General features: G+C 45.4%; 1 protein-coding gene across 1 annotated transcript in view; it reads right to left on the reverse strand.

Annotated features, from left to right (window-relative positions):
• DNTT (DNA nucleotidylexotransferase) overlaps nt 6,527-16,671 on the reverse strand; it is a 32,280-nt gene continuing 22,135 nt past the window's right edge. The window contains exons 9-11 of the mRNA XM_005698275.3: nt 14,241-14,486; nt 8,807-8,890; nt 6,527-6,967 (exon numbers count right to left, since the gene is read on the reverse strand). Of these exons, the coding sequence (XP_005698332.1) occupies nt 6,881-6,967; nt 8,807-8,890; nt 14,241-14,486 (417 nt within the window). The 3' untranslated portion in view covers nt 6,527-6,880. The remainder of the gene's footprint in view (nt 6,968-8,806; nt 8,891-14,240; nt 14,487-16,671) is intronic.

Here is a 16,671-nt window from a genome sequence, read left to right on the forward strand (position 1 = left end):
TGGTCCGGAGTCAACGATAAGAAAGTGAAAGAAGGAAAGAGGCTGATATTCCCTGGGTTATGCAGCCAGCCTTTGCACTCCAGGGAATCAGCCAATAGAGAGATAGAGAGAGAGAAGGAAGGATATGGGAACCCAAGTCTCTGGTGGAACAAGCCTGCTTTATTGAATTCTGTGTGAGTATATATACTGTTTTACAAGGTAGCTTCTTCAGATAAAGATCAAAAGGCCAGACTTTACAAGTTACCAAGGAAACAAGGAGCAATAGAGGCTATAAGGCCAAAAGGCAATCCATATCAAAAGAGGGTCATAGATAATCCCTTTCACCATGTGGAAAGGCTAATGAAGGAAATCCTATGCAAGAGTCCCATCTCTATGATCTCAGTCCTGGGACTGGCTTGCCACTCCTCTCGCTCCTGACAGGAACTGATAAGGGACAGAGGGCTCAAGAGAGATAGGAAACAGCACACAGGAATCCTACTGTTAAACATTCCCTGACAAACCCACTCCAATATTCTTGCCTGAAGAATCCCAGGGTCTGCAGAGCCTGGTGGGCTGCCATCTATAGGGTCGCAGAGTCGGACACGACTGAAGTGACTTAGCAGCAGATGGGGTCAGGATCTTCATTGCTTGGGGCAAGCTCTTAGTTGTGGCATGAGGGATCTAAGTTCCCTGATCAGGGATCGAACCCAAACCTCTTGGGTTGGGAGCTCAGAGTCTTAACCTCTAGACCACCAAGGAAATCCCAACCTCTCTTTCTTTAGTCTGCATTTTGCCAGGAGAACATGAGGATATGGGAATGTGGTTGGTGTCCTTTCTAGGACAAACAGTCTTTCTCTGGAGAAGTTGGAATTAGACAAAAATAGATTCACGTACTTGGTGCCTAAAAGGTAGAATGAAATCCACTCTCAAGAGCTTTCAGTGTCATCCTGAACTGAGGACCCAAAAACCTCCCCAAACCACACACACTGTAGAAGCATTTTACCTGAAGGAATGATTGGTGAATTATCCAAACTGGAAGAAAAATTAGAATTCCTTTAAACCTAGGTTTAAGAAGATACGAATTCCTTGAAGTTGTATACAAATTTTATATGAATAATCATTACTCATGGGATGAGATTCCAGTAATCTCTTCCGATTCTCAAAGCAATCTGCAATACCTCTACCAACAGTTAAATATAAACAGTGATAATTACAGCTGAAGGGTAGTGACAAAGATATCAAGTTCAACCTTTCTTAAGTGACTTGTTGCCACGCTTTTAATACAAACTGACTTGAAATTAGTAATGGTTGTGCCTTTTTAGTTTCATAGAAAAAGGAAAATGGAGTGAAAAAAATTAAACTTTCCTATATAGATGCCTGTTTACGTGAAAGTCATGGAGATTATTTGTTAAATACCTCATAAGAATTACAGCCAAGAAGGCTGAGTGTGGGTTTCAGCGTACTTCACACTAGAAGCGTCATGTTGGAAACCCAGTCAGCCTCCAAAGGGGATCCTGTCCATTATCACTACCATCTTCACCAATAATTTTGCACCAAGAAGGTAGAGATGGTAAAAGTAGCCTCACCTCATTCTGCTTCCTGCTTCTGGGTTAGGGAAGGCTAAACACATTTTTGGACTTGTTTCTTGTGAGAATGTTATACCCTATATACCAGCGACATGTAGGATGCAAAATGCATTGCCGTTCTGATCAAATCTAAGTGCATCGCAGTGAGGGCCATGAAGAGTCTTCTTTGTTTCCAGCTGCACTAAAGGAGCTGGATTTCTCTAAAGAACAGAATATTCCTGTCCTTGGATTTACAACACCAGTCCATGAGAGACTGATTTGGGTTCTTAAATCACATGCCTGCTTTTCTGGGAAGTAGTCCTCAGGTTCCTGAACTATGCCCAGATTATATGAAAAAGACTAATCCCTATTACAGTTATAGCACTTTTTAGTTTTCAAAGCACGTTTCACTCATTATTTTGTTTGATGTTTTGCACCAAATCCAGGAGGTAATGTAGTGCCGGTGTCACTCATGCCTGTTTTGCAGATGAGAAAACTGAAACTCTACAAAGATAATTTTATTGGTCCTCGAGATTGTAAAGCAAATTGCTTTCAGAGATGATTTAACTTCGCAAAAAGAGTTGTGAATAATGAATTTAACTGATAATAGAGGCAGGTTTCTGTACTGTTCTGGGTCCTTTGATATACACATTGCAGGGAAGGGTTTAAAACATGATAGTGTGAATTCATTGATAAAAAGTACATTCAGAACAGATAAAACTGACTCCCACTATGGCTACCATGTGGTTTCCCATATGGGGAAACGGTGGAAACAGTGGCAGAGTTTATTTTTGGGGGGCTCCAAAATCACTGCAGATGGTGACTGCAGCCATGAAATTCAAAGACTGTTACTCCTTGGAAGAAAAGTTATGACCAACCTAGACAGCATATTCAAAAGCAGAGACATCATTTTGCTTACTAAGGTCCATCTAGTCAAGGCTATGGTTTTTCCAGTAGTCATGTATGGATGTGAGAGTTGGACTGTGAAGAAAGCTGAGCACTGAAGAACTGATGCTTTTGAACTGTGGTGTTGGAGAAGACTCTTGAGAGTCCCTTGGACTGCAAGGAGATCCAACCAGTCCATTCTGAAGGAGATCAACCCTGGGATATCTTTGGAAGGAATGATGCTAAAGCTGAAGCTCCAGTACTTTGGCCACCTCATGCGAAGAGGTGACTCATTGGAAAAGACTCTGATGCTGGGAGGGATTGGGGGCAGGAGGAGAAGGGGACGACTGAGGATGAGATGGCTGGATGGCATCACTGACTTGATAGACATGAGTCTGAGTGAACTCCGGGAGTTGGTGATGGACAGGGAGGTCTGGTGTGCTGTTATTCATGGGGTTGCAAAGAGTTGGACATGACTGAGCGACTGAACTGAACTGATGGACTCCCATCTGTCCCTAAGAGATGAAGGTCAGGGAGTACCCGAAAGTCCCTGTAAAGTAACCTTTGACTTCCAAGAAACTACCGAAGTCATGGGACAGGGCCTTTGCCCCTATCACCATCAGGCTTGTGTGTAGAGAGTTTCAGCTGGTGTAGCTGGTCCTGGCCAGATCCAGACAGTCTCAGGTCTGGGAGTCCAAGAACCAGCACACCGGTCCTCATCTTTCCTACCTCCCATTCTGGCTTCGGGGAATTGGTACTTACTGGTACAAAGCACTGCATGTGAATACTGGCAGTGGACAGATGGGTCTCTTTCCTAAGGGAAGTAACTTGCTCTTTGTTGTTGCTGTTGTCATCTAGCAGCTTGGTCGTGTCCAACTCTGTCTCATTTGCAATCCCGTGGACTGTAGCCCGCCAGCCTCCTCTGTCCATGGGATTTCCCGGGCAAGAATACTGAAGTGGGTTGCCATTTCCTTCTCCAGGAATTGAACCTGCGTCTCCCCGCTGAGCCACTAGGTGTCCTTCCTAGTCCAAGGGATCACAGATGAAGCACTTTACAGTGTTGGCTCGTCTATCCTCCAGCAGAGGCAAAGGGAAGAGCCGTTACCATCTTGATTTCACAAAAGCGGAAATCGAGGATCAGAGAGGTTAGGTAACTTGTTCAAGGTCACACAGCTAGTCATTAGGAATCCTGGCCTATGTGCATATTTTCTGCTGAATCAACAGAAACTCTGGCATTAACTGTGTGACGTTGGGCAGGCCACGTCTTCTGACCAGACCTTTGTTCATCACCTGCACTGCAAGAAGGGTAGACTAGGATCTTTTCGAGTTCCTACTCAATATTCTCGGGCTTCTGACTTGATGTGTTTTTCTTGTAGTAATACTTGCTGTTGAAGGTTCTTTTTTCTGCCACCAGAGGGTGCTCTTCTCCCAAAGCAGGAGGCACTGGGGAAGGCTGAGTTCCAATTAATAGTTGACACCCTGATTGATAAAATTCTGATCAAAAACAAAAATTCCTGTGCAGCTTTAAGAATTTGTGGAATTCTTAAAAAGCCTTTCCAAATAAGAAAATTAACTCAAGAAACCCCTTAGAATTTTTGGTGTTCTCACGGGATAACTCCCCCATCATGGACCTCCTGGGGCTTTTGTATGATGAGGACCTTGAGAGCCTCAGCACTGGGCAGTTGGTGTGTTAAGCACCTGCACGTTTCCCAGGCATCAGCTCCTCCTCCCTGTGCTCCTCTAGCCTCTCTCCCAGTTCTTGCCCCCATCCCACTGGTAATATTTATTACATGTTTTCCCAACATTGATTTTCTTTCCTAGCTTACGTGTACTCAAAAGGGAAGCTTTCTGCCACTACCATAAATGGAGAAGCATTACTTTTGTAACACATATGAAAATAAACAGCTTTCTAGAATATAAGTCCCATACTTATAATTAGAGAGGTTTTTAAGTTCTATCCCATGTCTTATGTCTAGAAAAATGAGTTACCTAGTAGGCACTCAATGAATATATATTATATAGGTCATATGTGTTATATAGGTCATATTCATCTACATGCTACCTAAATGATCTCAAATATCATATGTGGGCAATACTGGGGCAGTGGAAGAGACTACAAGAAAACCTGGTAGATTTGGGGAGTTGAGACTGATGAATATGACCTGCCATGTGATCAGACCACGAGGCTTTTCTCAGTGGGAGTGGCTGTGTCCACTCCCCACCCCACCCCCGTTTCCCCAGCTCACCTTTGCCAGAAACCCCAGGTGCATATACCTGAAGCCTGGTCCAGTGCACAACTGTGTTCAACCTGAACCATCAGGAGAGGCAAAAAATCTCAACTGCCACTTCACATCCTCTAGAATCACTCTCATTAAAAACAAACAAATCAAAAAACAACAGAAAACCAAAAGAGAAAATAAATCTTGGCAAGGATGTGGAGAAACTAGAAACCTTGTATACCTCTGGTAGAAAGGTAAAATGGTGCAGCCACTACAGAAAAATTAAGTGGTTCCTCCATAAAGCATAGAATTACCCTGTGATCCAGCAACTCCCCTTCTAGGTTTACATTTAAAAGCAAGCAGGGTCTTAAAGAGATACTTAGAGCAGTATTCACAGAGCACTATTCACAATAGCCAAAAGTTGGAAAGAACCCAAATGCCCATCAACTGATGAGTGAATAAATAAAATGTGGCATGTTAGACATACAATGGACTAATAACTCAGCCTTCTAAAGGGATGACGGGCTTCCGTGGTAGCTCACTCAGGAAAGAATCTGCCTTCTGTGCAGGAGACGCAGGTTCCATCCCTGGGCCAGGAAGATCCCCTGGAGAAGGAAATGGCCTCCCACTCCAGTATTCTTGTCTGGAAAAATGCTATGGAGAGAGGAGCCTGGGGGGGGTGTACAGTCAATGGGGTCACATAGAGTAGGACACGACTTAGTGACTAAACCAGCACCAAAGGGATGATGGCTACACCTAGATGAACCTTGAAAACATGATGCTAAGCAAAATAAGCCAGAAACAAAACAAGCACTGTAGGATTCCACTTACATGAGGTACCCAGAAGAGGCAAATTCATACAGAAAGAAAGTGGAACTGAGGTTACCGGGGGCCCAGGGGAAGAGGAATTGGGCAGTTACTGTTTAATGAACACAGCGCTTCTGTCTCGGGTGGTGAGGCGTTTCTGGAAATGAATAGCAACAACAGTTGCACAACTGGAAAAGCACTTGCCACCGGGGTTTGCTTGCTCCCGTGTCTCGGCTGGCATGGTGAGAAGGAGAGGGCTGGGTTACCCCAAGGGCCCCAGGGGCAGGAGGAGGATGAATCAGAGGAGCGGAAGTCCGCCTAGCACAGCCAAACACCCAGCTCGTGTGCAGAGCTGTGCTGTGTTAAGCAACTGAGTTTGGGGATAGTTTGCTTTTGGGGCAATACTAGCTGATACACACCCCACCCCCAGGCTCCAGCACCAGGAAGGGAAGGAGGCTCTTTGCCTGTGCCCAGGGCAGGGGATCCTGCTTCTCTAGGGGGTCCCAGATCTTGCCATCCTCTCTTCTGGAGGGGCTAGAATGAAAAGGGCTGGGACCACAGGGAGGCCTCCCAGTCCTCCAGCAGGCTGGGGACACAGAAGCAGCTGGAACAGATGGCCTTTAGGGTCCTTTCCAGTCACAGAGTTGATGCCCTCCTAGAGGGGCTGGCATACCAAATGGGTCTGCAATCTTGCAGTTCCAAAGGCTGCCTCCCTTTCCATGGGTACCATAAGGTAAGGAGGGCAAGAGATGAGCTCCTTGGAGAGACTCAGATGGCCATTTGGGAGATTGTGCTTCCTTCTGTGTGAAAGCAGTGAGAATACATTCCATACGTGGCCTCCTGCCGGGACACCTAGGGGCACAGCTGCAGGTGACAGAGGAGAAGCAGGCTTTGACCTGAGCTGAGAGTCAGTTCCTCTCCTCCAAAAACCCCCCTTAGAATCTCTGACCTTCTAATTAAACCTGTTCCTCCTTTCAAGGTAAACCTTACAATCGTTATTCTTTCATTTTGTTACATTTTTGCTTAAGAATATTTTAAAATATGTGAGAGAATAAAAAAGACTCAACCATCTTGTTTTTTCCTATTTTTATTGGAAATATACAGTATTTCAGCTACACTGTGGGCAAAGTGGGCTTTGATGAACTTCCCTGGAAATGAGCCACCAATTACAAAACCGTTTCTATGGAAAATGCATTGCAAATTCTACACAACAGTTCCACAAATGGCTTGCGAGTTCTACACAGCAGTCGTACAAATGGTGGTGCCTGATCACGTTTCCAAAACTACTTATTTCTAGAAGCAATCTACATTTTGGTAAAATGTAAAGAATCTCAAACTTGACTAAGGCATCTTTCATTATAATATGAAGCATAATTTGTCGAACCTGAAAAAAAGAACAGAAAAAAAAAAGTTGACGACTTTCTCCTAAGCATTTCTTTCCCATGGTTCAATGTAGTCCAATCCCAGATGTGCAAAGATTTCTTCTTCGCTTTCCGCTTTGAGAAACATCCTCTGAAAGCATAAGAAGACATATGTGCACTATGATATTTTTGTTAAGTATCTCCGAGCTGACATAGTAAAAATGTTACTTGTAAAATTGACTTGTCAGAATGAATCACTGCCAAAACACAATTCCCTGCTTCTGAGGATAAAAATTCATTTTACCTGACTTCTGTAATTTTTATATTTTTACCCCCAAAAAACTTGATAAATTAAGGTAAAATTATGACAGCCTTATATATTCAACTAGAGGCATTTGATACTTTTCCTATTGGTCTGTAGTGTTCACTAGAACTACCTGAAGGAGCCTTTTAAAAGAATGTTGAAAATGGAGCTGTAACCCAGCCCAATGAAATCAGAAGATCCAGAGAGTTCTTGTCATTCACCTATTTAAGAGGTCTGGGAAATTCTCACGTGCAGCCAGAATTACATACTGCTGCCATTGGTAAGGAGGAGTGGCGATTATGGGATGCTTGTACATGCCAGATTCTCCTCCTGGCCTTCCACCCTGCCCCACTCCCACCAGGCTCCCAGCCCCACGGTCTGCTACTTCAAGAAGCACTTTCCCTCCAGTCCTTCTTGTCTATAGCACAACGCTGGGCACATAGGAGGCACTCACTTACTTTGAACTATTTGTTTTGTGTCAGTTTGTAAGTTTCCTAGATCATGTTAGGTGAAGCTGCCTCCACTCACATGCTACATAACTGAGGCTTTCTTGCCAGCATCCACAGCCCTCCCTTATGACAGCAGCACCCTGGTTTCTCTTTGGAAAACCACACTTCCCTATTCTCAGTCTCTGAAGGTCACCTCCAAGGAGGGGCACAGGACACAAGCCTGATCAATCAGAGCCATGGAAAGGGGTTCAAGGACGGCTACATGGCCCAGGTCTGGCCTGTGAGCATTAGCTAGGGCTTGCTGGAACTATTAAGAAAGTTCTTTTCTGTTGGCATAGCTAAGCTAGAAGGATAGGATTCATGGGAAAACCCTGCCTGAGAGTGACACCAACACTGAGGGCAAATTGCATGAGCACCTGGATCCAGCCACACCTGAAGTCCGTGTTACCCCAGATGCCACAGTGCATCAGCCAAATTTTTTCTTTTTTTGCCACTGCCATTTTGTATTGGGTTTCTGATTTTTTGTGAGACAGGCTCTAACGAAATACACTTCGTTTAGACTAAACTTGTAGAAGATAAAAACCATTACTTCTACTTATTGTGTATCTTCTTCCTACTCGGAGATTCCTATAGTGTCCTTGATCACTGCAAGGACAGTTGAATATTTATAAGAACTCCTCCTAATTCGTGCAGCAGTCATTCCGCCGCAGCAGCGTTTGGATCACCACCACTGAAGGAATAGCACGCCAAGCCAGTCGCTATGGTGTGTGAGTCTAGCCGGCCGCCCATCTACCTCTCAGGACAGCTCTGTTGCTCTCCTTCTTGCAGTTGACGCTCATTAATGACCCATGTGGCCACTCGGAATTCTACTTCGCATTGCATTTGAGGGATACTTGAGTGACATTTGTGATTTGGGGAGATCTTTGGTTTTCTTTGGAGTTACACAATGCAAACACCAAGGATATACCAAGCTCAATTCAAATTCATTGCTGGCCTGGACCCAGCTGGCTCAGCATCGTTGAGCTCAAAGCCTCCGAGGTACATTCTGGGCCCTGTGGGAGTCGTGCTCCTGTCAGGATCTTTCCAGCTGCCCTCAGTTGTGATCTGTGGGAACGGGGCACCTGGGGCAAAGGGAGCTGAACCTGGACACTAGAATGAGTTCAGGAAAAGTGTTCAGGGAGCCAGACATGGGGATGAGGATTAAAGTGGCCCATCTCAGGGAGACAGCGTTCCCTACCTTGGTCTTGTCATATAAAGCGTGGTTATCTAGCATCATCTTCCGCTCGTGTGTGGCATAGCGCCGGATGTCTCTCTCAAACTGCTGGATAAGAAAGAGATCATTAAAATAAATCACTATCAAGTCTAGAATGTCTTCAGTATTATTTGTCTAAAGATATTTAAATCTCTATAATGAAACATCTAGCTTATTTGTCTAAAGATATTTAAATCTCTATAATGAAACATCTAGCTTATTTGTCTAAAGATATTTAAATCTCTATAATGAAACATCTAGCTTATTTGTCTAAAGATATTTAAATCTCTATAATGAAACATCTAGCTTATTTGTCTAAAGATATTTAAATCTCTATAACGAAACTTCTAGCTTATTTGTCTAAAGATATTTAAATCTCTATAATGAAACTTCTGGCTTTCCTGCTGGCTCAGTGGTAAAGAATCCACCTGCCAGTGTAGGAAATGTGGGTTCGATCCCTGGGTTGGAAAGATCCCTGGAGAAGGAAATGGCAACCCACTCCAGTATTCTTGCCTGGGAAACCCCATGGAGACAGGAGCCTGGCAGACAGTCCATGGGGTGGTAAAAGAGTCAGACACAACTTAACAACTAAACAACAGCAACAATGAAATGTCTATCTCCACTAAACATTCTCCAAGTGAATTTTCTCCCCCAGGGCAACAGTCTGCCATGACAAAGCTCCATGCACACACGTAAGCATTGGATTGTAAGCTCCATGAAAACAGGAGCCTGATCTGTTCTGTTCATAACCATATTCCCTCCTAGTGATGCCTGGCACACAGATGATGTACAGTAAATGTTTGCTCAGTGAATAAACAGGTATTGTGAGGATTGTGTCCAGAATAATTCCTGGTCCAGGGTAAATGCTAGATAAATAATAGTTTGGTGTTGTTTTCTATTTGGAATACAACTACTGTAAAAGAGGATGAGGAGTCAGGAGACCAGGTTCCAGCCTGGATTTTGTCCCTATCTGGCTCTATATCGCTCGGCAAGTCACCCAACCTCTCTGAATCTTGGTTGGTCAAATAGGAAGGTGGAGGAAGTGTGTGAGTAAGGTCCTACAGCAAGGTCCTCTGGCTGTAACATCCTCTCATGTGAATTTCTATAAAACTGATGGTCTGGGCCAGCTGCTTCAGAGTAGCATCTCCTATGATCAGCATGGGCTCTGAGGCTCCAGGGAGAAAAACTTGAAGCCTTAGATGGATGACAGGAAAACCTTGGGAAAAGAATGACAATGAATGAAGTTGTTGAGATTAATTTTCCTGAGAGAAGCACAGATCTAGAAATGTCCTTCCCATGTAGGATTAGGGAGCAAGCTTGGAATCATTAAACATGAACTTGGGCAAACTTTGGGAGATGGTGAGGGACATGGAGGACTGGCATGCTACAATCCATTGGGTCGCAAAGAATCAGACATGACTGGGCAACTGAACAACAACAACATGGAATAACTGCACTAAAGTGAAAAGAGGAGAGTGAAAAATTTGGCTTAAAACTCAACATGCAGAAAACTAAGATCGTGGCATCTGGTCCCTTTCACTGCATGGCAAATAGACGGGGAAACAGTGGAAACAGTGACAGACTTTATTTTTGGGGGCTCCAAAATCACTGCAGATTGTGACTGTAGCCATGAAATTAAAAGACGCTTACTCCTTGGAAGAAAAGTTATGATCAACCTAGATAGCATATTCAAAAGCAGAGACATTACTTTGCCAACAAAGGTCCATCTAGTCAAGGCTATGGTTTTTCCAGTGGTCATGTATGGATGTGAGAGCTGGACTATAAAGAGAGCTGAGCGCCAAAGAATTGATGCTTTTGAACTGTGGTGTTGGAGAAGACTCTTGAGAGTCCCTTGGACTGCAAGGAGATCCAACCGGTCCATCCTAAAGGAAATCAGTCCTGAATGTTCATTGGAAGGACTGATGCTAAAGCTGAAGCTCCAATACTTTGTTTACCTGATGTGAAGAACTAACTCATTGGAAAAGACCCTGATGCTGGGAAAGATTGAGGGCAGGAGGAGAAGGGGACGACAGAGGATGAGATGGTTGGATGGCAACACTGACTTGATGGACATGGGTTTGAGTTAATTCCAGGAGTTGGTGATGGACAGGGAGGCCTGGGCTTGCCGCAGTCCTTGGGGTCTCAAAGAGTCAGACAGACTGGGCGACTGAACTGAACTAAAGTGGTGAGTATGGGAAAGCTGGCGAAGACTGGGACCTGCCCCTCCTGACTTGGATGTGTGAAGACAGACTTTCCAACCTGAAGTCCTTTATAAGGCAGTGGAGGGGGAGCTAGGGCTGTGGAAGAGTCAGGGTGAAGCAGATTCTGGGCGTAGTAGCTGCTGGTCTATGAAAGTATGCTTAGCACATGGTCTCCAAGCCCAGGGCTTCAAGTCCCCCCAGCACTTAGAGCAATGGCTGCTCACACTGGGCATGGGAAGGCTGGAGAGGATTGGGTAACTGGAGCAGTGAAAGGCTGACCCTGGCTCCTCAGTTGTGTGTGCTGAGAGATCTATTCCCGGACTCCACTGCCAAACACCCTGAAGCATTTTTGCATGGATTATTAGGAATTATCCTGATGTCTTCCATTTGGAGAGTAATAATATTGATTAAATCAATATTTATTGAGCATCTACCATATGCCAGGTGTGTTCTGGGTGCTTGGAATATAACAGTGAAGAAAACAATGATGTCTGCCCTGGTGGGGCTTGGATTCAAGCAGGGGACACAGATAAGACATGGTAACAGCATAAGTGAAGTACATGATGGACATGAGGGACTTGAGCAAGCTCTGGGAGCTGGCGATTGAAAGGGAAGCCTGGCATGCTGCAGTTCATGGAGTCACAAAGAGTCGGGCATGACTAAGTGACTGAACTGACCAAAAGTACATGATGTGTTAACAGGTGATGCTGGGTACAGGGCAGGCCTCGTGAAGGAGACAGGATATGAGGAGGGACTTGCCCAAGGGAAGGAGTTAGCCAGGTGGACTCAGGAAGAAGCACTCCATGCAGAGGGATCAGCTAGAACATAGGCCGAACAGAGGCCTTAGGGAGGGCTGAGCCTGGCCCGGGTAGGGAGAGAGCAGTGGGAGGAGTCCAGAGAGATGAAGGGGTGAGAAGACCATGCAGGGCCTTGTGACCACTGGAAGGCTCTTACTGTGAGCTGAATGGGGAACCCCTGCCAGGTTTTGAGCAGGGGAGTGATGATCTGACTTATGATGACAGGATCACTCAGGGGGCTAGTGACCAGTTAAAATGGCCATAGCTATAATCCAAGCAATGATATCCTAGTTAATGTTTACACAGTGTTTACCCTGTGCTGGGCGCTGGGCTGACTTCTTGCTTTATATTAATTTCTGATTTGCTCTATTATCACTAGTACTTAACAACTTCTAAAAGAATCTAACATTATCTCTAAAAGAACAGTACTACACATACAATTAGCCTCAGAACTGTATTAAGATGAAGGCACTGTCTCATTCAGTTCTCATGAAAATCCCACGAGGTTGGTACTGTTATTAGCCCCATTTTTCAAATGAAGACAGGAAGCCCAGAGAGCCTCAGCAATTTACCCAAGGCCACACAGCCAATGATAGAGCTAGGGTTCAGACTCCTGAATCCCAGACTCTTTACCCTGGATGTTTCTGCCTTCTGCTTTACAAGCTCTTTGGTTTCTCTCAACACCCTGTGAAATAGGCAGGGTAAGGAAGTTGTCTTTTGTTTCAGATAAAGAAGGGCAGTGGCACTAAGTCTGGCGGTATCATTCGCTGGTCACGACAGACTTCAGAGATTCGCCTACTGCTGCTGCACGCAGCTGCGCAAGTTGTGCACCGCAAAACCCTAGAGGGCGCCGGTCACGTGTAGCCTTTGTAAATATGCATGCTGCTTCTGACAGTTTCCTGGGAAATGGCAATAAGCTGTTTTGAGGAGGAGATGCTATTTAAAGTTGGTGGAAGGGAGCCATCTGGGCTAGTAAAGAGGCTGGGTTAGCCTGGGCACCTGGGCACCATCGTTGGTGTGTTTCCAAAGCAAAGTATGCCTCCCCTCAGCATCTGACACAAACATGGACAAGACTCTTGAAGGAACCTCAGCCAATTAAAGCCATGCTGACAAACAGTTCGAGTTTGAAGAAATAAGATTCAGAGGAAAACAGAAGCTTCTTTTAAAAAAACAAACAACAAACTAATAACCTCTGGACCCAGTCTAGAAATTGTACCATACTTGGATGGCTCTAGAAAAATCTCTGCTTAATGTATCCCTGCGGATATATTCTGCTCTGGAAATCTTTAGCGCACAAAGGTGTGAAGGAAGCTTTGTCAGTTTAGTAGATGAGACAACCTGGTAAGTTAATGAACCCAAACTGGGGGTGAGATTAACAGATTAATTGGTTTGAGGACATTTCCCAGGCTCTGAAATCTTTGGGTAAAAAGGTGAAATTAAATTTCCCAAGCTGCATATATGATGTATTGTTTCATCAGCTTTCCTACTTTTTATGAATGAAAGATGCCAGCCAACATTTTTGATTAGGGTAAGAAGTTCTAGTGCTGAGACTGTGCGCTGAAATAATTCCAGCCCAAGGCAAACACACTTGACATTTAATTCAAGGTTAAGGACAATTAATTTCTATGTCGTTTATTATACAAAATCCTCTAATGATGTGTGCCACTCAAAGCAACAGCTAGCTACATGGGAAAATAGAGTGGGGTGTCGGTAGGAGGGTGGAGCACAAGCTGATGGCACAGACCACGGGCACCACGTCTGATATCACACGTGGGACCTGGGGACTGCTGGTGCCCAGCACTGGTCCTGTGCTCAGCATGGTGCTAGGGGCTTTGCCAGCTTCATCTCACTGGATCCCTGCAACCCAGGGGCGTAGCGCTGTCTTTGCCCTAACTTTCCTGATGGAAAACTGAGTCTTAAAGGCCATGGGGAACTTGACGAAGATCACCTAGCTGGTCAGAGGCAGAGCAAGGGCTTGTGACCAGGTCTGGGGTGAGCCAAACCTGTGCCCTTAGCCACCAGGCTGCTTTCTCTGCTTCAGTGGTTCTCATACCTGCAGGGTTCTTTCAAACACAAACTGTTGGGCTCCAACCCCAGAGTTCCTGATTCAGTAGGTCTGGGGTGGGGTGATGTTCACAGGTCTAACCTGGTAAGCAGGTAAGGCTGATGCTGCTGGTCAGGGTATCACATTTTGAAAATACCTGTTCTAAAGGCATCTGTCTCAGTTGACCGTGTGCAAGTGGAATGCCCTGATTCAGAGATTTCTGGGCACTTTCTTCTCTCCTGTCCACCATCTCCTCCTTCCCTGTCCATCCTCCTGCCGCCACCACCCCCGCCATTGTCTCGCCCCTGGCCCCAGGTAGACCTCATCTACCTCTTATGGAAAGCTAAGGCCATCCCAGGGATGAAGGCAGCACTTACCCGGGAGCCAGTCCAGCCTAGCAGGGCAAAGGCATGGTTTTCGTAGGGGCACATAACCAGGTCCACACGGATGGCCTTCCAGGTCTTTCCTTCCTGCTGGTTGGACTTACCACTGTCTACTCTCTGATGGTGCAATTTTAAAATCAGAAAGCATTTTTGAAAATGATCTAAAGTATCCACCTGCCTGCTTGGCAACTTGAACTTTTCAAATGTCGACTCCACAAGGTCATAATATAAAAGTAATCCCTGAAAATAAACAAAAAGACATCAGGAAGAGTCCCTGATGAAGAGTCCCTGATGCAGAAGGCCAGAGACTTTATATTGGGCTCTTAACAAATGCTTCTAAAGAAAGCTTTGCACATTTGAGAATATGGGTACGTCTGTCCTCGCATTGTGAGCCCACCTGTGACTCTAGCAGAGAAAGGCAAGGAGTGGGTGCATTACCCTCCTTCTGCAGCAGAGGAATTTAACAATTAGAGGGGCCACGCTAAGGCCACTTCATGGCAAAACTGCCAGAGGATCCACTCCCTGAACATCCTATCGCAGACAGCGCTCAGAAACTTGCCTCCCTCCCTTAAGTACAAATCAACATTGAACAAAAAGCCGAGCCCTTATATGAAGTTGTTTTGACTTAGTGTCCCGCCATATTATCCTAGTCAACCATAGTAGGTCGACTTGGGCCCAAAGGATTGTGGCTGGAGGCTCAGCCTGCTTTGGGGCCTGATGACTCACTCTTTCTAGCGAACACTTTGGGATTGCTACTCTGCCTCCCTTGGAGACAGGGACAAAATTGGTGGTACATCACCAAACGTTGCCTAGTCAGAAGGTCACACCCAGCAATCTGCCATCCTCCAGTTTATCTGCTCGTGGGAATTCCTTACCACACAGCAGATATGGGGTAGGGAGAAGCAGAAATATGCAATTAACTGCTAAATCTGAGTTGCAACTAAAAGAACAAATTGCCTTAAAACAATCTAATCACAGCTATTAGGATGTAGGATTTGTTCTTGGGTTCTTTAGGTCTGATGTTCTCAAATATTATCATCAGGAACATTTGAAAGGTTTGTTTCAATGCAGTTTTGGAGGCCCTGTCCCCAGAGTGATTCATGGGCGGTGGGGGTGGGGGAACTTCCCAGGTGGTGCTTGGTAAAGAACCCACCCACCAGTGCAGGACACATGAAGAAAGCAAGTTTGATCCCTCGGTCGAGTTTGATCCCTCGGTCGAGTTTGATCCCTCAGTAGGGAAGATCCCCTGGAAAAGGGCATGGCAACCCACTCCAGTATTCTTGCCTGGAGAATCCCCATGGACTGACGAACCTGGTGGGTTACAGTCCACGAGGTCACAAAGAGTCAGAGAGACTAAAGCGACTTAGCACACACGGGGGTGGAGTGGGGTGGGGTCGGGGTGGTGCATTTCTAGTAAGTTCCCAGGTGTTGCTGATGCTTCTGATCCAGGGACCACACTTGGAGCAGGCCTGGTTCCCTTTACTGTTATTATTAGACACATCCGCATTTCTTCTGCATCCACCCCCACCCCCAAGAGACTTTGTTTCAGCTGGACTCAACACTTGGAGAAGGGGGTACTTTTCCTTTTGTGGATCTCAGAAGAGGGAGTACTCTGCCTCAGGGCCTATCCCAGAAAAGGTGAGAGGAAGAATGGACCCCATCTGCAGGGCGGAACACTAATGTCAGGAAGAGCCTCTGGTGCAGAAGGTAACTGTAAACAGGGAAGAAGGTAGCCATAAACAGATCTGATAACCAGCTGGGGGAAGACACAATTCTGCTTTCTAATGAAACTTACTAAGATTAGTCAGTATAGCAGCCTTTCATGGCTATTTAAATTATGCAAATTTGAAAAGGAAGCTATTAAAATATTAACCAGTCTCACCTTGAAGCCATATTTGTAAAATAACACTTCCCCGTTTTAAAAATTCACAAAGCTGCCTTCCTAAAAGTTGTAAACTGTGTGTGCACGGTGGCCGCACAGTAGTCACACTTTGGCTGGTCATAGACGGAAGGGCCACCCACCAGGCATGAACCTGGACCACACTCAGTCAACCCTCCCCTCTTTGTGTTGAATGGCTGGCAGCCAGTGGAGCTTTCCAGATGGTGCCCTCCCCCCAGGATCAGTATCTCCAAGCTCTTTTCCTCCCATAAGAGGTCTTTCAACTGGTGGAAGACTCAAACCCATACCCATCCTTGGCTGTTCAATAGTTCTTCAGGTGTTTCAAAACACTGGTTGTGTATATGTGTGTTGTGTGAGTATGTGCTCGAGTGTGCCTGTGAGGCAGGCTCGGACCTGGGACCCTTTGCTGCACTGCTGGCACCTGGACATACCTCTCTTGAGCAACAAAATACAGAGAAACTGTATCGCACTAAAAATAACTGCGTGCAAGCACAGTTGGGCAAATTCTGGATCCAAAAGATACAA

This window comes from Capra hircus, chromosome 26 (assembly GCF_001704415.2).
Source record: "Capra hircus breed San Clemente chromosome 26, ASM170441v1, whole genome shotgun sequence".
NCBI lineage: Eukaryota > Metazoa > Chordata > Mammalia > Artiodactyla > Bovidae > Capra > Capra hircus.